Source organism: Gopherus evgoodei, chromosome 10 (genome assembly GCF_007399415.2).
Source record: "Gopherus evgoodei ecotype Sinaloan lineage chromosome 10, rGopEvg1_v1.p, whole genome shotgun sequence".
NCBI lineage: Eukaryota > Metazoa > Chordata > Testudines > Testudinidae > Gopherus > Gopherus evgoodei.
The window spans coordinates 19,973,356-19,995,402 of record NC_044331.1 but is presented as its reverse complement, the minus strand read 5'-3'; the positions used below and the strand labels follow the sequence as shown (position 1 = coordinate 19,995,402).

The 22,047-nt window shown below is 41.9% G+C and overlaps 1 protein-coding gene across 2 annotated transcripts in view; it reads right to left on the bottom strand.

Annotated features, from left to right (window-relative positions):
• Positions 1-585: 585 nt before the first annotated feature.
• SLC30A4 (solute carrier family 30 member 4) overlaps positions 586-22,047 on the bottom strand; it is a 33,721-nt gene continuing 12,259 nt past the window's right edge. The window contains exons 4-8 of one of the 2 annotated variants that reach the window (XM_030577875.1): positions 11,786-11,939; positions 11,313-11,514; positions 10,909-11,014; positions 6,369-6,503; positions 586-2,735 (exon numbers count right to left, since the gene is read on the bottom strand). In XM_030577875.1, coding sequence (XP_030433735.1) covers positions 2,581-2,735; positions 6,369-6,503; positions 10,909-11,014; positions 11,313-11,514; positions 11,786-11,939 — 752 coding nt within the window. In that variant the 3' untranslated portion in view covers positions 586-2,580. Of the gene's footprint in view, positions 2,736-6,368; positions 6,504-9,557; positions 9,611-10,908; positions 11,015-11,312; positions 11,515-11,785; positions 11,940-22,047 lie in introns of those variants that run through there. The other variant, XM_030577876.1, reaches the window with a different exon arrangement.

Sequence of the window (22,047 nt, the reverse complement as noted above, 5' to 3'; positions counted from 1 at the left end):
AGCTACAGGAATTTGTATTTGAGAGTTTCTCTGAGATGGGACAATGGAATCAATGTTCTAGCCTTTTGTTGCTCTTTTAAGAACATAATAACATAAGAATGGCCATACTGGGTCAGACCAAAGGTCCATCTAGCCCAGTATCCTGTCTTCCAACAGTGGCCAGTGCCAGGTGCCCCAGAGGGAATGAACAGAACAGGTAATCATCAAGTGATCCATCCCTTGTCACTCATTCCCACATCCCCTGTCGCTCCTTCCACTTTTTTCTATATTGCTCTGCTGACAAGAGGCCCAGAACTAAACAAACACAGTGTTCCAAGAATGGTCTTGCTAGGTACTTAAAAGTGTGGCTAACAGAACCACCTTTAATGTGTGTGTTTTTAAAAGCATAAGCACTACATGGTGAAAGACAAAAGACTGGTGATGACATTGTATAAGAAAGTGAGCCAGTGATCTAAATATAGTCCCTCAAATCTGAGTTCACCTACGACTTCATGTAAGGAATACTACAAAACATAATTGCAAGGGGAATCAAAAGAAATAGGCTAGAGCCAGCAGTATGAATAAATACTTTCTAAGACAGCAATGTGTAGTTTAATAACTGATTTAATAAATCCCACAGTAAAGCAACAGATTTTTGCTTTTTTTCAGTTAAACAAATGTATAGTATATCATTACAATAAAAAACTCCAAATACAATACAAGTTCATCATACTCCAACTTCTAACTACATTGACTGTAAACCGCAACTTCATAAAATCCTATTTGAATAGCCAGTATGTGCAAAATACCTGGTTTTCAGAAAGTTCATATGGAAAGGATACACAATTTTTCATCAACTGTGATATGGCTTTACTGGTGATATACTGTATGTACGGAAGCATTAGCTTCCCAAAGACACTGATACTCTACCTCTGGGCTGAAGGTGCTGGCATACTGTAGTGTTGCATTCCCCCTCTTTGCTGGAAGAAATACAAACATAAGCCAGTGTTATGTGCACTTTGTCCAAACTAATACTGTGCTGTTAATTAGTATCTCTGAAATTATATCATCTGATTCCCTATCTCAAGAGAAAGCAAACTAGCCATGTTTTAGTCCTAATTGCAACTACAAATCAGTTTGATGAAATTAAATATGAAACAGTAGCAGGTCTCAAAACAGTAGGTTGCCTTGGTATTTACAGCTGAATAGCAAAGCTGTCAATGTAGGGCAAAAGTTGTCTTTTCTGATACATGCACAGAACTATTATTGATGTCAGTGAAAGTTCTGGATAGAGAGCAAAGTACAACAGAGATCTGAGGCCAAATTCTGGTTTTCTTTTCAGCTTTTGCAGTCTATATTCTTCCGGCTTTTAGTGAGGAGGACACATGGTGGCTGTAACCACAAGCAGATCAGAGAGACTGAGTTTAAATTTGCCCCCTATAAAGTCAAAGTGCAGAGGATTTACAGAGACCCTGTGAGACTCAGTTCCATGGGAACCTGGACATCATATATCATGCACCGAATGTATTTCTCTAAAGGAAATGCAAAAACGAAATTAACAGATTATTAAAATTCTAAGTTTGGGGAACATATATGAAATCTCTCCTCCCTACTTTCCTGTTAGAATATCTATTTATGTTGCATGTCTGATTATCTGACAGTATCTTCATAGTTAGCGTAGTTTCTATAATTTTCTTTTCACAAGGCAAAATAATCATGAAAAATGTTTCCTACAGCACATTTATTAATTCTAATTAGAATGAATGCTAATTAATTGGCCTTTGAATCAAGTTAAAATGTTTTACACGTTCAATTTCATTTATAATAAAATCATCTTAAGAGTCAAAACTATTAAATAAATAAGTGCTTCTAAGGTATACATACCATACTAAAATACATGAAAGATAACTGATCAGTTAAAACATTTTGGGTCCAGTTCTGAAGTCTCTAATTAGACAATGGAAATTTTGCCTGGGTAAGGACCTCTTGATTTGGACCGTTGAATGCCTGCATTAAATCTACATTTCTGGTATGGATGCAGTAAATTCTATATTTGGCAATTTTCTGAAGACAGTTTATCAAATGGTTTAGCTAGCACTGTATGCACCATCTTCCAAGATCATATATTAAAAACTGTATTACAAAAATACTGTATAATCAGTTTAGGGATCTTTAAGTGTTATGGACCCCTGACATAATCAACTTCTAAAAAGTTTTTAAGTCAAATACTGAATTCTTTGCGCTCCATTCGGAACGCAGATACATTAGGGGTACACAATTAACGAAGGACAATATTGAAGTGTAATTGATGAGGTATCTACAGAGCCATATCACAACCTGTAAACAATATTGTGGAAACATCTTTGTCTGAAAATCATACCAAACTGACAATAAATTGGTCAGAGCGAGAGAGAGCAAATACATTTTTCAGTAGGGAACCTCCGGCACTTTTTGCAGTACCAGTTCTCCCTCTGGCATCAAATACTGGTACAACTCCACACATAAGGGGATCCATTCAATCATGTTAGTTTTTCATTTATTGCTCTTTAGTCTTTGACTACAAGATAGAGAATAAGGCAGTAGTTCCCAAAATGTATGAAATTAGGCACTGGAACTCTGACAACTCGCACAGGTCTTGTTTACTTCGTGCTTGTAGCTCTGAAGCTGGACAGAGCATTTATATATTCCAAATGTATTCAGCAGCAAGTGTCTGGCCTTGGACTGAACTTCCTCCCATTTACGTGAACTACCTGGAACTGGAAAATGAAGAAAATTATCAATACATGCCATCCTTCAAAAATCTGACAAACTAGATGGAAGGATAAACAAAAATAGATCTGGGACTAGGGTTTTTGACTTCTCAAGGGCTAACTTTAAAGAATTAAGGAAATTAGTTAGGGAAGTGGATTGGACTGAAGAACTTGTGGATCTAAATGCGGAAGAGGCCTGGAATTACTTTAAGTTGCAGCTGCAGAAACTATCAGAAGCCTGCACCCCAGGAAAGGGGGAAAAAAACCATAGGCAGGAGTTGTAGACCAAGCTGGATGAGCAAGCATCTCAGAGAGGTGTTTAAGAAAAAGCAGAAAGCCTACAAGGAGTGGAAGAAGGGTGGGATTAGCAAGGAAAGCTACCTTAGTGAGGTCAGAACATGTAGGGATAAAATGAGAAAGGCTAAAAGCCATGTAGAGTTGGAGCTTGCAAAGGGAATTAAAACCAATAGTAAAAGGTTCTATAGCCATATAAATAAGAAGAAAACAAAGAAAGAAGAAGTGGGACTGCTAAACACTGAGGATGGAATGGAGGTTAAGGATAACCTAGGCATGGCCCAATATCTAAATAAATACTTTGCCTCAGTCTTTAATAAGGCTAATGAGGAGCTTAGGGATAATGGAAGGATGACAAACAGGAATGAGGATATGGAGGTGGATATTACCACATCTGAGGTAGAAGCCAAACTTGAACAGCTTAATGGGACAAAATCGGAGGGTCCGGACAATCTTCATCCAAGAATGTTAAAGGAACTGGCACATGAAATTGCAAGCCCATTAGCAAGAATTTTTAATGAATCGGTAAACTCAGGGGTTGTACCATACGACTGGAGAATTGCTAATATAGTTCCTATCTTTAAGAAAGGGAAAAAAAGTGATCCGTGTAACTATAGGCCTGTTAGTTTGACATCTGTAGTATGTAAGGTCTTGGAAAAAATTTTGCAGGAGAAAGTAGTTAAGGACATTGAGGTCAATGGTAATTGGGACAAGTTACAACACGGTTTTACTAAAGGTAGATCGTGCCAAACCAACCTGATCTCCTTCTTTGAGAAGTTGACAGATTATTTAGACAAAGGAAATGCAGTAGATCTAATTTACCTCGATTTCAGTAAGGCATTTGACACGGTTCCACATGGGGAATTATTAGTTAAATTGGAAAAGATGGGGATCAATATGAAAATAGAAAGGTGGATAAGGAACTGGTTAAAGGGTCGTACTGAAGGGTGAACTGTCAGGCTGGAAGGAGGTTACTAGAGGAGTTCCTCAAGGATCAGTTTTGGGACCAATCTTATTTAACCTTTTTATTACTGACCTTGGCACAAAAAGTGGGAATGTGCTAATAAAGTTTGCGGATAACACAAAACTGGGGGGTATTACTAACACAGAGAAGGACCGAGATATCATACAGGAAGATCTGGATGACCTTGTAAACTGGAGTAATAGTAATAGGATGAAATTTAATAGTGAAAAGTGCAAGATCATGCACTTAGGGATTAATAATAAGAATTTTAGATATACATTGGGGACACATCAGTTGGAGCAACAGAGGAGGAGAAGGACCTAGGAGTATTGGTTGATCACAGGATGGCTATGAGCCGCCAATGTGATATGGCCGTTAAAAAAGCTATTGCGGTTTTAGGATGCATCAGGCGAGGTATTTCCAGCAAAGATAAGGAGGTGTTAGTACCGTTATATAAGGCACTGGTGAGATCTCATCTGGAATACTGTGTGCAGTTCTGGTCTCCCATGTTTAAGAAGGATGAATTCAAACTGGAACAGGTTCAGAGATGGGCTACTAGGATGATCCGAGGAATGGAAAACCTGCCTTATGAAAGGAGACTAAGAGCTTGGCTTGTTTAGCCTAGCCAAAAGAAGGCTGAGGGGGGATATGCTTGCTCTTTATAAACATATCAGAGGGATTAATATTAGGGGGGGAGAGGAATTATTTAAGCTTAGTACCAATGTAGACACAAGAACAAATGGGTGTAAACTGGACACTAGGAAGTTTAGACTTGAAATTAGACGAAGGTTTCTAACCATTAGAGGAGTGAAGTTCTGGAACAGCCTTCCAAGGGGAGTAGTGGGGGCAAAAGACATATCTGGCTTTAAGACTAAGCTTGATAAGTTTATGGAAAGGATGGTATGATGGGATAGCTTAATTTTGGCAACTGATCTTTGATTGTCAGCAGATAAGTATGCCCTATGGTCTGTGATGGGATGTTGGATGGGATGGGATCTGAGTTACTGCAGAGAATTCTTTCCTGAGTGCTGGCTGGTGAGTCTTGCCCACATGCTCAGGGTTTAGCTGATCACCATATTTGGGGTCGGGAGGGAATTTTCCTCCGGGGCAGACTGGCAGAGGCCCTGGAGGTTTTTCGCTTTCCTCTGCAGCGTGGGGCATGGGTCACTTGCTGGTGGATTCTCTGCAGCTTGAGGTCTTCAAATCACAATTTGAAGACTTCAGTAACTCGGACATAGGTTAGGGGTTTGTTATAGAAGTGGATGGGTAGGGTTCTGTGGTCTGCTTTGTGCAGCAGGTCAGACTAGATGATCATGTTGGTCCCGTCTGACCCTTGAGTCTATGAGTTTCAAAGAGGGTAAGAACTGTCCTTTTTGAGGAAAAGAAGTTAGTTGAGATGGGCTGGAGCTGTCTTTGCTGTTGTTGTTAAAGTCTGAACCTGTTTCCTAAGACAAAACAAGACAAATACACACAAAAGGGGAGAGAACAGAACAGCAAAGATACAAAATGTAGCTTCTGTCTCTGGTGTTGACTTTCACTTGCAACCTCACCATTGGAAAAAACACAGGCACAGCACACGGTCTTACCAACCACTCCGAAACCTAGCAAACCTGTACCAGCATCAAGCTGTTCTGGCCAGGCACTGAATTTCTGGTCATAGGCTTACAACAGTGCTGCACATAGGCCATGGCATTGAGTTTTTCTTTTCCCTGGGGGTGCTCCATCCCTGGTCTGTCCTGAGGCTCCACCCACTCCCCTGTGCCCCTCCCCTACTTTGCCTCTTCCTGCCTCTGTTCTGCCTCCTCCCCGAGGCCTCCACCAGCTTGCTGCTCTCCACCTTCCACCATACCCCTCCCCCAGCAACCAAACAGCTGTTTGGCAGCCCCTCCAATCAGCTAATTGGGGATGCTGCCAAACAGATATGGCTGGTGGATGCTAAGCACCCACTATTTTTTTCCCTGGGTGCAATATCAGACTTGGGAGGATAGCATGAAGCCCCTAGAGAGGTCTGTATTGATTTTTTTATATAAAGGGTCTTATGTTGTTTTACCGCCTATTCTGGGGAAACTGTGGTTTTTTGTGACAGCAAAAAATCTATGCAAAAGCATCAACTTTTTCCTTTTTTATGAATCTGATCAAATGGTATTTGCTCCTGATCTTTCCAGCAGTGAGTTTTCTTGCACAGTTCTCTATAATATACCCATGATAAGAGAAGTTTTATGTATTTATAAGCAAGCCATTTTCTATGCAAAGGATAGTTAAAAGCCTTGTTCCCAAAATGCGTACATCACAGCTCAGTTTAATCAGAAGCATAAAGACAGAGTCAACGTTCTTTCTGCAGCTAAGGCTTATCCTTGTAGGTATACTATGCAGTTACTTACCTAATTGCAAGTGGACTGTGGCAGTAGTTTTTCCTGCAGTGAGAGACCAAACATTCAAATCTTCTATTGAATAAACATCTTCAATCTTCATTAAGTCTTCTTTAATGCGGTCCACATTCAAATGCTTTGGAACCCCTACAGTATAAGAATGAGGGGAAATTAATTGTTTCAATTAATACACACACTGACTTTCAAAGTAAAATATTATGACAGGTCACAAGACGACAAACAAATAGTTCTTGTAACATTTAAAGTGTCTAGTGGTATCTAAATTATTGGCAAAGAACATAGGAATTGCCACATTGAATCAGGACAGTAATCCTTCGAGTCCAGTAACATAGGAACTGCCCTATTGGCTCAGACATGAGTCCATCCAGTCCAGAATCCTGACTCCAAGAATTGCCTTGACCAGATGCTTCAGAGGAAAATGTAAGAAACCACACAGTAGGCATCTATGGAATAGTCAGTCACCCCTGACAGTCTCATTCTACCTCCTGCTAGCTAGAGACTGGCTTAGGCCACGTCCAGACTAGGGTATTAAAATCGATTTTAGATACGCAACTTCAGCTACGTGAATAACGTAGCTGAAGTCGAATTTCTAAAATCGAGGTACTCACCCGTCCAGACGGCGCGGCATCGATGTCCGCGGCTCTCCATGTCGATTCCGGAACTCCGTTCGGGTTGATGGAGTTTCGGAATCAATGTAAGCGCGCTCGGGGATCGATACATCGCGTCCAGACTAGACGCGATATATCGATCCCCGAGCAATCGATTTTAACCCGCCGATACCGCGGGTTAGTCTGGACGTGGGCTTAGATCTTGAAGCACATCCCTTCCAAAACTCATTTTTGTGTTTACTGTCATTACTCTGCATGTTCTCCACGTAACTGTCCCAACCTTCTCTGAATCCTTCATGTGACAGTGCTGTGAACCAGATACTTCCAAGGAAAGTGTAAAACCCCCTCAGGGTGGACAATTATGCAATAATATGCCTCTGGGGAAAGTTTCTTCCCAACCCAAGAAGTCGGTGGATGATTACATCTAGAAGCATGAGGATTGATATCACTTATAAATATTTATTCTAGCTAATGTAACTGCAGATATTATTCATGTAACTTTCTAATCCTTTTTTAAAAATCCTAATGTGTTCTTTGCCACAAGATCTTATTGAGACAGTGAGTTTCACAGGTTAATTATATGTTGTATAAAAAATATTTCCTTTTATCAGTTTTTGAAATTTGCTGCCTTTTAATTTCATCATGTCATGGGGGAAAAAACTAGAAATGACCTTCCTACACAAGTCACTAAATAATTTACACATCCAACATACCACATATTAATAGCCTTTCTAAATACTCTTAATCTTTTTAACCTACTATGGAAGCTTTTTGATCACACTTTATATTAAGATTCCATTCATAAATCATTTATAAAGGTTAATAAATGATTACTAACATTCTATGAACATGTTACTAGTCAGAAACTGGAATTTTTGTCTCATGGAAAGTCTCGACATTTCAAAATTTTGTTTCTGTTCTGAATCAGATTGGAAAATCGAAATATTTTAAAAAAATACATAGAATGAACAATTCCAAAAATTTCAAACTGGAAATGTCAACATGAAAATTTTGGCATTTTTGATCAAAATGATTCAACATGTTGAAACATTTTTCCTCTTGAAATGACAACTTTTCTCTTTAACCCTTTGAAATGAAAAAAATATTTCAAATTCACATTTTGAAAGAAAAAGCATTGCTTCATTTCAAAATGTCAACTTGAAACAAATTCTTCAATGATTCTCATAACTAGAAAAGTGTAAAATTTGCCAGAATGAACAATTTCTCATGAAAGCTTTCAATTTGGACAAACTACATCTTCCACGGGGAAATTTAACCACCTCTACATGTTACAGACATGAGGACTATATGTTATAGATGGCTTTAAGCACATCATTAGAAGGTGTTATAGATGATTATAAGACATGATTACAAAAACCCTTTTGATCTGTTGGACATTATAACAACCAATTTAACCATTTAGTAAAGCATCTATTAATCAAGTATTAATACTTCATAAACTATAAATGGAAGCTTAATATAAAGTGTGACCAGCTTTTTCATGGATCTCACTCATTTTTGTTCCTCTTCTCTGAACCTTTTCTATTTCTGCTCTCTTTTTAGAAATAGGATAACAAGGATTGAGCAATGTTTTCACTGTTCTATTTCCATTGACTGCTCTGACTTTCAATTCAAGAGTTATAATTAATTGAGAACCCATCAATATGTAGAAGTAATCCACTATTTTCTTGACGCTCTCAAAAAAATCCATGTTTGAGAAACATGATTTTCTTTTATACAAGACGTAGTTTTGCCCCTACCATGTTTATCTACTGTAGATGGTTAAAACTCTATTTTTCTAATGCTATTTTAATATTTTTCCAACCAATAATCTTCTTAGTATTAAAATAATGCCCATAACCATCCCTAGCACCTTTCTAAAATATACGTACAATATAGCTACCCTTCAGTCTTATGGTACAGTAGCTGATATTAATTATATATATTTAGCAATGCAGCCACTTCATTCTTAAGTTCCTTCAGGATGCCTATATGAATTCTCTCTGGAACTGGTCTTGTCGCAACTTAAATAACTAGTTTGTTCCAGTACAGGGATCGGCAACTTTTGGCATGCGGCCCATCAGGGTAAGCCCCTGGCGGGCCGGGACAGTTTGTTTGCCCGCAGCGTCCACAGGATTGGCCGATTGCAGCTCCCACTGGCCACAGTTCGCCGTCCCAGGCCAATGGGGGCTGCAGGAAGGGGCTTCAGCTGAGGGATTTGCTGGCCACGGCTTCCCGCAGCCCCCATTGGCCTGGAACGGCGAACCGTGGCCAGTGGGAGCCGCGATCGGCCGAACCTGCGGACGCAGCAGGTAAACAAACCGGCCCGGCCTACCAGGGGCTTACCCTGACTGGCTGCGTGCCAAGGGTTGCCAATCCCTGTTCCAGTATCTATATTAAAAAACAGAATCTAGCAGCTAATATTAGGTAATCTCATATGTTTTACATTTAATATTCCCACTTTAACAGTGTGGCTTAGTTTAAATGTATTTTGAAAACCTACCCAGCCCCACAGACTCTGATGTTTAGCAATGGTCTCTGACAGAACAAACCAATACACATTCATATCTACCTTTTTGGAGTTGCTAAAATGGAGTGCAAAAAGTTCCCAAAAGTACGTGAGATCTAAAAAGAACCTTTCATCACTTATAATAATATAGTTAATTCAGACATATATTCATCACAGTCAGGCAGCCTACGCAAACAACTAGAATTCAAATGTAAAATCTGATATACGTTAGTTGTCTTATCTATTTTCTTTGGCTAAATCTCAACATCACTAACCTGCAACTAATTGAGACTTCTTAATGGTAGGCACAGTTCACCGTTTTTGCCCTCTCGATGAACCTTTTATTTTATTTTATTTATTTATGTAGGAAGAAAAAACAGTTGACAATCAAGATTGGTGGGGCCCTGTTCAGAGTTTTTGACTTGAACCATAATTCAACAAAGCACAGTGTTAGATACCCAGCAACTTTACGGCCATGTTTGCATTAGCCCTTTCTCCCTAATATTTCCCTCATAGATACCACAGTTGCATTTCCACTAGGGGTGGTAACAGTCGGACCGCTAGTTAAAACAATGCACTGGAGGCTGCTGGCATTTTAACCATCATGTTGTCTAGATCTGCTCCGAACAGGCTAAGAAGACATAATAGTTAAAAAGCAATGACCGATCTACACTTGTGCTTCCATTGTTGCTACCACCAGTAGAACTGCACCAATGGTGCAATAACCATGGTGGGAAATTTGAGGGGGGGAAAGGGTTAGTGTAGATACAGCCTGTGTGTACAGATTTTTGATCCAGGTTTGTCTCTGTGTTTTGTAAGCATTTAATTTTCAAGTTAAAGTAAAATGTGGAGTCAGATGCTTGGCTATGGCAGAGAATCATATAGTACAGGATTGGGGCTGGAGGAGGGAGCATGAATAGATGCTGTAAATTTCACTTTTGCCTTCCAAATTCTGGGCAAGCTGTGTGCCAGGCAGGCACCTAGCAATTTGGCATAAGTTAAAGTAGCCTGAAGATTGCTCTAAGTTATACCAGCTCCCAGTGACCCCAATGGCTGAAACAAAAGTGGGGCAAAAGGAAGCCACAGCCATGCCCCTTATATAGCAGCAGGGAAGGCATAGGGGCCATTATGACACTAATAATCCCCCTACACTGGGGCAATCCTCTGATGGCTGGATAAGTTGGCTCTGTGGCCAGATTCTGCTTGTGGTGCCAAGTAAATGGTTGTAACCCATCCAAGAATCTGGACCATGATGTCTGTGATCACTTATTCAATATGATTTAAATATACTTAGTGAACATTTTGTACAACAGAGAAATAACAAAGAATTAGCCATTACCACAAAATGTAACTTTCACTGCTAGCTGACATGTAAAATTAAATAAGAGTATCACAGAATTCATATAGATCTTACCTTCCAGTATAATAACTCCTGTGTCCCGTATGATTCGGACTGTTGTAAAAACCACAAGTATTGAGAATATGTAAGTACATATAGGGTCAGCAATCTTGTATTCTGGCTGCAAGGTACAGATTAAGAGTTTGTAAGGAAATAGGTTTCTTGTAAAGATTCAAAAAAGACTTGGTCCAGTCAGATTCAGCCACTTTTACCTCTCATTTTATATTCTGTTGAAGAATATTTAGAAAATAGGTGCATGGTAGCGGTCTAATCTTTACTCATTTTGGATGGATTTATATTACTAAAAAACAACTAACATTGAATATTTCTGTATCGTATAAAAAAAAAAGGTCCTTTAATCTAGTATAAGAGTTAACATAAGAAATGTCCACAGTCACAAAAGACTAGCAACGTCCTACCTTGAAACGTATGATGTATGCAGCTACAAGCACACCAATACTCTGTACCAAGTCCCCCAGGGCATGTACAAATGCTGCTCTCACTGCAAGGCTGCTGTGTCCCTGGCTATGCCCGTGAGCTGTGTTAGGAGTGTTTGATGCAGGTACTTGGGAGTGTGAATGGGAATGAAGGTGACCTGACTGATTCAGTAGAAATCCCATTCTGAAAATGAAAAAAAAAAAAGGGAAGAAGAGTGAAGCGATTTATAAATACTTTGACCAAAGGATGGAGAAAAATATTACATTCATTACTACTGCATGTCTCATTTGACAGCATGAAGAGACCCAACAAACCACGCTAGCGTGCAAATACAATTCCCAAGTGATTGAGACTGATTCAATAAAAATAAATATTACAGAATGAATGAATTCATCGCTATGTTGTATTTTGTAAATGTATACAAGGAATATCAATGTAGGGAAACAAAGCTTACATCAAGTTTACTGCAACGCCAACAGCCGCTGTAATGAGCATTATATCTCCATTAATTTCATAGTCCATATGGATAGTTCTTTGAACAGCTTCATATAAGAACACCACCATTAGGATATATACCAGCAATACACTAACAAGGGCTGACAACACCTCTGCAAACAAAAAGAGAACAACATTACAAGAGTGACTTATAGATCTACTATATCCTATTCAAAATTTCATTTGTCGTTTCTTACCAGGCAATAATTGATTTTCAGCAGATTCTCATGCCTCAAAATATGTTGTGAATCAAGTCAAATTCAGAAGATACAGTCAGCGAACAGAACAATTTGTGCTAATCAGGTAATACACTCTCATGTCAGCTTTGTTGCTGGAAATATATTTCCTCTGTTTAGGTCAAAAATTCTAGGTGGGTTCAGGAGATTCCTAAGCTAACTGGAAGCTGTGCCTAATGCAGTTGCAGATTAAGGCCTGATCCAATGTGGCCAAAGCTAGGAGCTTTGAAACCATAAAACTGATCTTTTTGTAAACTAGACACAGTTACATTTTTAATGTACACTATATCAACCTGAATATTTTGCATGAACTATTAATTGGTGCCGTATAGTTTTAAAGATTTCTATATGCACAGTTTTGTGCTTTAGATGGAGACAAAGACAAAATAAGATCATAATCACTGCACCACACAGTACAAAATCAGAATACATACTGGGAGCAAAACTCTTGAGAGGTGTGTGTATATATGATTTATTGTACGGTCTTGTTGTTATAAAGTGTTAAACGAATCTGCTGTATTTGCTATAATATGCTGTTACCTAATGGCTAACGAATCTCTGCTTTTCAGAGAGATAAGAGTATTGTTAACCTTGATTGTATTGCATTTTGGTATTGTAATTTTAAATAACTGGCAGGGCCTACAGAGTTTGTATATGATGCTTTTCATTTATTCTAAATCAAAAGAAAATAAAAAACATAGGAATCAAAGGGCCTGATTCTGCTGTGCCTGGCACCTTTTGTAATGATTATGCCTGTACAAAGTGGGTGTAAAACACTACCATTCTGATCTGGTGACAGTACACAGCCGCTTTACAAAGGTGTTAATGACACACAAGATGCAAGAAAGTGGAGCATCAGGCCCCAATCCTACACAACAAGGATGACAATCATGCAAGATTTGAAGTAGCTCTTCAAACTTTTAAAATAAATTTTCTCTAATATATATAAGTTACTGAAAGGCCCATTCCTTAGGGTTTGGGGATTTAGAGATTTCTGTTGTATGCAAGTTCACATCCCAAATACTGAGTGTGAGCAGCAGGGCTTGGCGCATAGGGCCTTGATGGGGACTAGGGAGGAAGGAATCAAAAGCTGTTGACGGCTGTAGCATAATTTAGGGACACAGTTCTTTCCTGGCTAAGGGCTTGTCTACATCACAAAGTTGCAGCGCTGGTGAGGGAGTTACAGCGCTGCAACTTAGGAGGTGTACACATCTGCAGGGCACCACCAGCGCTGCAACTCCCTGTTTGCAGCGCTGCCCGTACTCCCGTTTTGTCTCGGGTGTAGAGGATCCAGCGCTGGTGATCCAGCGCTGGTAATCAAGTATAGACACTTACCAGCGCTTTTCTTGACCTCCGTGGAATAAGCAGGTATCCCAGCATACCTGAGGAAGCCTCTGGTAATCAAGCTGGTCTCCTTCCCCGGCTTGCTCTCGCGTTCCCCGAACCCCGAGCAAGCAGGTCTCCTTCCCTGCGGTTTGCAGGGTGGTTCGGGGAACGCGAGAGCAAACCGTGGCGAAGCTGGTCTCCTTTCCCGGTTTGCTCTCTCGTTCCCCGAACCCCCGAGCAAGCAGGTCTCCTTCCCTGCGGTTTGCAGCGGGGTTCGGGGAACGCGAGAGCAAACCGCAGCGAAGCTGGTCTCCTTTCCCGGTTTGCTCTCTCGTTCCCCGAACCCCGAGCAAGCAGGTCTCCTTCCCTGAGGTTTGCTGGGTGGTTCCGGGAACGCGAGAGCAAACCGCGGCGAAGCTGGTCTCCTTTCCCGGTTTGCTCTCTCGTTCCCCGAACCCCCGAGCAAGCAGGTCTCCTTCCCTGCGGTTTGCAGGGGGGTTCGGGGAACGCGAGAGCAAACCGCAGCGAAGCTGGTCTCCTTCCCCGGCTTGCTCTCGCGTTCCCCGAACCCCGAGCAAGCAGGTCTCCTTCCCTGAGGTTTGCTGGGTGGTTCCGGGAACGCGAGAGCAAACCGCGGCGAAGCTGGTCTCCTTTCCCGGTTTGCTCTCTCGTTCCCCGAACCCCGAGCAAGCAGGTCTCCTTCCCTGAGGTTTGCAGGGTGGTTCGGGGAACGCGAGAGCAAACCGCAGCGAAACTGGTCTCCTTTCCCGGTTTGCTCTCTCGTTCCCCGAACCCCGAGCAAGCAGGTCTCCTTCCCTGAGGTTTGCTGGGTGGTTCCGGGAACGCGAGAGCAAACCGCGGCGAAGCTGGTCTCCTTTCCCGGTTTGCTCTCTCGTTCCCCGAACCCCCGTGCAAGCAGGTCTCCTTCCCTGCGGTTTGCAGGGGGGTTCGGGGAACGTGAGAGCAAACCGCGGCGAAGCTGGTCTCCTTTCCCGGTTTGCTCTCGCGTTCCCCGAACCCCCCTTGAAGCCGCCCAACAGCGCTGCAGTGTGGCCACATCTAACACCACTTGCAGCGCTGGTTGCTGTAAGTGTGGCCACTCTGCAGCGCTGGCCCTATACAGCTGTACTAATACAGCTGTAACAACCAGCGCTGCAAAATTTTAGATGTAGACATGGCCTAAATTGTAAGACCTAACTGTTTAACCATATTGGAGGACGACCATACTATAGCTGAAATAGCCAGCCCAAGTAGCTAGGCACTGGATGGATGTAGAGAGAAAAATCTCCTTGCACACTGAAGCTATGAAGTGTGTCTGCAGCCACTCCACAGTGACTGCTTCAGTGGGTCCTGATGCACCTCTCTTTCCCAGGAAGGGAAGAGGATGGAAGGATCTATCCAATGGAGGAGTCCTCTCGGCATTCTGCCACATAGGATGTCTGCATGCTCCTACACAGAGTCCTTGCGCAGAGGAAACTCACTCATGTAACTGCCTGGGGAATTCCACGGAGGAGGAGCAATTAGTGTGCAGGTACTGTAATTCAACTAGCCTATAAAAAAACAGAGCTGATTATCTTAGAATGTGCATTTTATAAGATCCACATAGGCAGTTCTTAGAATATCTACATGTTACTGTAACTATAGCATGAAGAACTCAATGAGAGAAGCTTGTTTTTTACATTCTTTTGTTGTTGTTTTGTTTTTGTTTTTTTTGTTCCTCCTGATTCCCTAATAACAGAAACTGTAAACAACCTTCGTTACTTTGGCACCATCTGTATGACAATTTTTCCCATATTAGGAAACAGGATTTAAAAATTGTTATTAAAATACGTTTGCTGTTAACATAATTGCTTGGTCTCAACAACAGCTGAACATTCCACACAGGTTTGCACAACCATATTAGCAAAACAGTTTTTACAGCAAAGTTAAACTGTTTCTTTAAAATTGGTGGAAACTGTGGGGGAGATGGACAATTTAACTCTAGCCCGGTTACATATTATTGGAAGCAATCCACTGCTTCACAGTTCCTTGGAATTTTGTTATAATTTTGTCCTCTTCCTTTTCATTTCTAATGTTATGACCTGCTCAAGGAGTTTGGACTGTCAGTAAAGATAGCTTAATATTACACACAAAACAACTATGTTAAACGAACATTATTAAGGTTGCAAAGTCAACCACTCAGAAGTTGGGGAATTAAGGTTGCCTGTACAATCTTTAATGACATGATCATATGCTATTTTTTTCCCCACAGGACCCCTGCGTAATTCAGTCCACAGGATGGATGGTGTTCACTTAATAATCAGCTATTCAGTATTTTGTTTTCTCCCCATTGTTCAGTGTATGGACACAGACTTTATTTACTGCAAAATATTCAGCCTGAGGCAGATCGCTGGCATGGAAAACTGGTCAAGTCTGGCAAAGTTCCATAAGTAACTGAAATCAGGGTCTTATAATGGGTAGTGTTGGGAAAATCTTGAGATGGTGCCATGAGACCAGCCTATAATGCAAAACAATCTGCAGGACTGTATGCATTATTTGTATCATTATTATTTGTAATAATTAAAAATGTCATTCAGGACTGCTGATAAAATCTCATTGTCAGTTAATTACCAGAGCCTCTATCTTTCTGTATCAATGCCTCAAAGATCAGAGTTGATATTCATTTGTTCTTCGAGATGCAGAAGTGTAGCTGTTATTTCTTTGTGTTCCACCCATGTTGCTATGAATTCTTTCACAGCTGAGGCAAAATTCTATCTTCAGATACATAATATACTTCAACAGTGTTGTTCTATGTTGGCATTTAACAGCTGCCTCAGTTCTCCCCATGTCTTAGATCTGTCAGCATGTACAATGTTTCTTTGATGGCTGCAGAATGTATTGTTTCTATCAAGGAATTGTCTTCATTTTACTCATTCAACACAATAGTAAGAAGTGTCTTCTGAAAGAGCTTTTGATGTCACCAGAATCACTTGGTCCATAGGCTGAATTTTAAAATCAGGTTGGCAGGAAGAAACTCACACCAACACACTCAGCTGTTCAGATTATCACTGCCTGGATAAGAATCAATATTATAAAGCTCCAGCCAGGCTCAGAGAGGCAGCCATCATGATCTCAGATGATTTCAGAAAGATACTCATCTTAAAAAACCCTGGAGTTATCCATGCAAATTCAGGAGTTCTTTATGAAACAAATTATTCATGTTGATGTCCTTAAAACAGCATAGTTTCATAGATTCGTCAGTCATGTGAAATGTTGGCATATGAATCACATTCCATTACCATACACCAGCAGGGTACTTATTTTTTTTAATGCAAAGCAATTTTCTCTGTAGCTGCCTGAAACCAGTGCCTTTCCTGGCAATAAATTATACTGAGATCCCTTTCTTGCTGGCAGTGTAAATTTGGTCTGGCTTCAATCCTTCATTTCTCCTTAAATTAACCAAGCACTGTCTAAATGGATCAATCAATTCTGTAGCTATTGACATAATCTCACCAGCAATGGAGAGCTGCCAAATTCTCTATCTATGGTTAAATCAGTTAGCTGAAAGGGGACATCTCCACTTAAATCAAGGTTAAACTGAAGTACTTTTGGTTTTAAAGGTGTAACCCATTCCAAACTTGCATGTTCTGTCCATATTTCATCCCCATTTTTCTAACCATTCTAGGAGTTAGACTTTATCCACTTCCTTTTCATCGCTGCAAAGGGAATTAAGCCTAGGACACAAAATACATTCTGCATTTAAATAGCACTGGAATAGGTGACAGCAGCGCTAATTTCCTCTGAAATGCGAACAGATAATCAATAGTGCTAATGTGCTAATGCTGCTAGAATCCTTTTACAAATGAAAATGCTCTCTCAAGTATTGAAAATTCAGAGTTCCAAAAGCTGGAGTTATAGATATACTGTTACTTGTATTTGTAATGTTGCCAATGTTAATATCTATATAGGTAACCTAAAAAATAAGTGCAGAGTGCATCAGTTTAAGAAGCCATGAGATAGCTTTAATGCATATTCTCAGCTTTTTTTAAAAGGGTCATTCCTATTCTGTACCAGAATCCATGAAGCTCACTCTCCTTTGCTGAATTTTTATTATTCGCTGGTCTCCCTATATAATATCTTTCCTGAAATTTAGACTAATGGTGGGGTTAAATTATTTGATAACAAGGTTCTTAGTGTATAAGACTTTTTTAGGAGAATGTGTCATGAAGAGTTGGGGAAACTCTTGTTCCATTACCAGCTCTACAACTAATTTGTGTGGCACTGGGCACTTAGGACAGAATGATCAAACTTGGGTGCCTCAGATTAAGCAAGTAAATCTTTGAACTGTATATGTTAACCTCTTACATGCTCCCAGCAGTAAAATGAAAACTATACTTAGATCGCTCACAGAGGTACTGTGAGGTTCCTTGACTTAATGTTTGTAAAGTACTTTGAAATCCTTGAATGAGAAGCATCACATAAGTTGAAAGTAGAATAATTGAGTTAGAGCCAACTAAGATCCTATGGAAAAGCTGTGAAAAAATCCCTGAGCCACAATTGTTCTTCCGCTACATAAACTCTCAAATATTTGTTGCTAGTGTAAAAAAAACCCAGTGAGATGCAAGTCGTCTGCTGAGCCCAGAGCAATCTCAGTGAAAGTTTCCAAGATTGTCAAATATTTTCAAGAAAATGGTTAAAAAAAAAAATAACTTTCCATTTTTTTAAATGAACTTCTCTGACCCTTCATTCTTGTCTTAGCTTGGTCTCAGGCCACTTCATTTCTATATGCATATTCATTTTTGAGCTCTAAATGCGTACAAAAACCTCTCAAAAAAATTTTTAATGAGGCTTCATAACTCAAAACAGTACCCAAGAGACTTCTGTGTGTACTCATATTGCCCAAAAAATGCTCTGGGGCAAACCTGGAAGGTCATGTTTCAGTGTAAAGGTAACTCATACAACAAAATTAAAAACTCGTGAAAGAAATGATTCTAATGGAAATGCTGGCAAACCCTCTCTTGTTAGAGCCCCAATGAGCCTTGCTACTGTATCATATTACGCAGTATTGCTTGAGTGACTAATTAATGCCATAGGGTTGTAGGGTTAGGTGATGAAGCTAATGAATCTGCTACCTACTACTATAAAATCTGAAATATGAATTGTAAACTTCATTACATTATGTAAGTACTGAGCTAAAATAAACTTTGGAATTCACTGTAAAAGCATGTATTTTAAAACACAGTAAAGTAGAAATAGTAAAGCCTGATATTTCATAAAGCATAAAAAGTTCCTGTTGAATTGTAAACATTTTAAGACCTGCAATCATACATTATTAATTCAGTTACAACATAAAAAGCACTAATCATCTTCATAGTTATATACAACCATGAACTAATTAATCCTCCCAACACCTGAGGTTGGTAAATAATTCTTATACTTTACAGATGCCTAAAATAGGGAGAGGTTAAGTCATTTGCTCAAGACCACAGAAAGAATATCAGAGTCAGAATTAGAACTCAAGACTACGTAGCACATACTAATGCAAATATTGTCTCCTTTCCCCTTTGTGATCCTGGAAGGTCCTCAACACAGCAGAACTGCTGCTGCACAGGGAAATAAGGGTTGTATAGGAAAACCCATGCATACAGGAGAGTTCTCTGTGATGCTTCTCTCCCCAGTAGCATGGAGTAGAGAGGAAAGATAGTATTGTGGTTAAGGCACTGGACTAGGTTGCCAACTTTCTAATTGGACAAAACTGAACACTCTTGCCCCAGCCCCTGCCCCACCACTTCCTAGAGACCCCACCCCTGCCCTTTCTCTGAGGCCCCTTCCCCACTCTCCCCCCACCCTTTCTCACTTTCAAAGGGCTGGGGCAGGGGGTGAGGGTGAGGACTCCAGTTGGGGGTGTGGGCTCTGGTGTGGGGCTAGAAATGAGGGGTTCAGGGTGAAGGAGGGGGCTCAGGGCTGGGGCAGGGGGTGGGTGCAGGCTTCGGCTGGGGTTGTGGCTCTGGGATGGGGCCGGGGATGAGGTGTTTGGGGTGTGAGGGGGCTCCAGGCTGGTGTAGGAGGTGTGGGGTGCAAGCTTCAGGAGGGAGTTTGGGTGCAGGAAGGGGCTCAGGGCTGGGGTAGGGGGTTGGGGTGTGGGATGGGGCTCGGGGAGTGGGCTCTGGGAGGGAGTTTGGGTGTAGGAAGGGGCTCAGAGCTGGGGTAGGGGGGTTGGGGTGTGGGCTCTGGCCAGGCAGCACTTACCTCAGGCAGCTCCCAGAAGTGACCAGCATGTCCATCTCCTAGGCAGAGGAGCCAGTGGGCTCTGTGTGCTACCCACCCCCACAGGCGCCATCCCCACAGCTCCCACTGGCGCAATTCTCTGTGAATGGAAGCTCTGGAGCCAGCGCTCGGGGCAAGGGCAGCACGTGGAGTCCCTATGGCTGCCCCCAAGCCTAAGAGCCAGATGTGCTGGCTGCTTCTGGGACCTGCATGGAGACAGGGCAGGCAGTGAGCCTGCCGTAACGCCGCTGTGCCACCAACTGGACTTTTAGTGACCTGGTCAGCAGTGCTGATCAGAGCAGCTAGGGTCCCTTTTTGACCAGGCGTTCCGGTCAAAAAACAGACACCTGGCAAGACTACACTGGACTGAGACCCAGCTCTGCCACAGACTTCCTGTATGATCTTGAGCAAGTCATTTAATCTCTCTGTGTATCACATCCTCCTCTGTAAAACAGGTCAACACTTCCTTTCTCACACTCTTTTTGTGTATCTCGTATATTTTGGGCTAGACTGTGGTGACTATCACTCACAGTGAGTGGTGCCTTATTTTCCAAAGGAACCCCTTTGAAGTCAATAGGACTATTCATGAAGTAAGGTACCTGTAGCGGGGTGGTTACCCTGCTCCGGCCCTGAAGGGATTAAAGCAGCCCTGGAGAGGGCTGTTGCCAAGAAATGCTAGGCTGATTGGAGGAAGCAGCAACAGTTGGGGCCATGCCCCAATCAGGCCACAGCTGGCCCTATAAGAGGGCTGAGGGCCAGAGACTGACACACGTTCTCTCTCTAGCCTCTTGAGAGAGAAGGACCTGGCTACCTGGGAAGCTGAGGAGGGTACTCAGGGTGGAGTAGTGCTCAGGAAGAGCAGAGGGAGCTGGGGTGCTCCAGCCTAGCTAAGCCACAGGCTGAGTTAAGGGCCCACAAGGGTCTAACCTCCCCTTGCCAATGATGAGTGGTTTACAGACTGCAGTCCACCCTAGTGAGTGGGGGCTAGATGATGACTTGCAGTAGTCACTGAGGCAAGGTGGGGGTTGGGGGTTCCCCTGGGTGGGAAGCCCCAGACTGTGGGTTGCTGCAGTGGGCAGAACCCCTGGGCAAAGGGCACCGGGGTGTGGGAGGGACATGGGGGGCCAGTGGCAGGTGAGAAATCAGCTGGCAGAGGGTGCTCTGGAACTGGAAAAGAGCTAATTCCCTGGACAACCAGCAGGAGGTGCCGTGCTGGTGAGCTTCGCCCCATCACAGTACTACTCAGCATAAGTAAGTCTGGCCCACCGATTGTAAGCACCTGGGGACAGTGATTGCCTGTTACCACATTGTGTGTATGTACCACACTGAGCACATGGGGTTCCTCCAGGTGCTTCTGCAATACAGATAACATTGATATAATGATAGAGGTTGTGGTTGGCCAGAGGAGTAGTCTATTTGGCTCAACAGACTTTGTCATCTTAAACTTAATCTTTCAAAACTGAGGGGTGCACAGGGGTCCAAGTTGCTTAGACAGCCACTATTGCTATAGCCAATGGAGTGGCTGCACATCCACTCTAAGCCTTGTCACTGGCTTGTAGGAGAAATTTCCTGTCCTACCCTCGTTAGATTCTTTAGGCAAGGCCCATATCCTGGGAGCAACAAGCAGCATTTAGAATACAATCTGTAAAATCACCCACTCATCAGAACCTACTTGACAGAAAGCCAAATAAACTTTCATTTCTAAGAGCTAAGTCAAGCATGAAAAACTTAACTCTGAATTTGCCAGATTCCATTTCCACACAGGTTCTGTTCCCACTGAAGTAAACAGGGTTTTGCAATCAAGCTCCATGGAAACCAGGCTGGGCTTAAAAGAGAAGTGATGTTAAATCCTTCTGGATTTTCCTTTAATCCTTTCAGGCCTTAGGGCTTGTCTACATTACCTTCTGGATCAATGGGCAGCAATCAATCCAGCGAGGATCGATTTATTGCATCTAGTCTAGACGCGATAAATTGAGCGCTCTCCCATCGACTTCGGGACTCCACCAGGGCAAGAGGTGCAGGCAGAATTGACAGGAGAGCATCAGCCATCAACTTACCGCAGTGAAGACACCACGGTAAGTAGATTTAAGTACTAAGATCTAAGCTATGTTATTCACATACCTGAAGTTGCGTAACTTAGATTGATTCCCCTTTCCGCTCCCCCCACAGTGTAGACCAGGCCTTAGTCTACTCAGAGTTTCAATCTGGAATTAATAGCATCCCTGCAAGCGCAGTGTATCTCCACCAAGGTCACTGGGGGCGGGAGGGGAAAGCATTCTTAAACTGGGTTAGCTAGCCCAGATTCAAATAGCAGCCAAGACATCATAACTTGACTTTTAACTTGTGTTAGCATCTCAAATTCAACTCTAGGCTCCCCTACAGGCTTTAACCGGAGCTGCTCACCCAAGTTAAA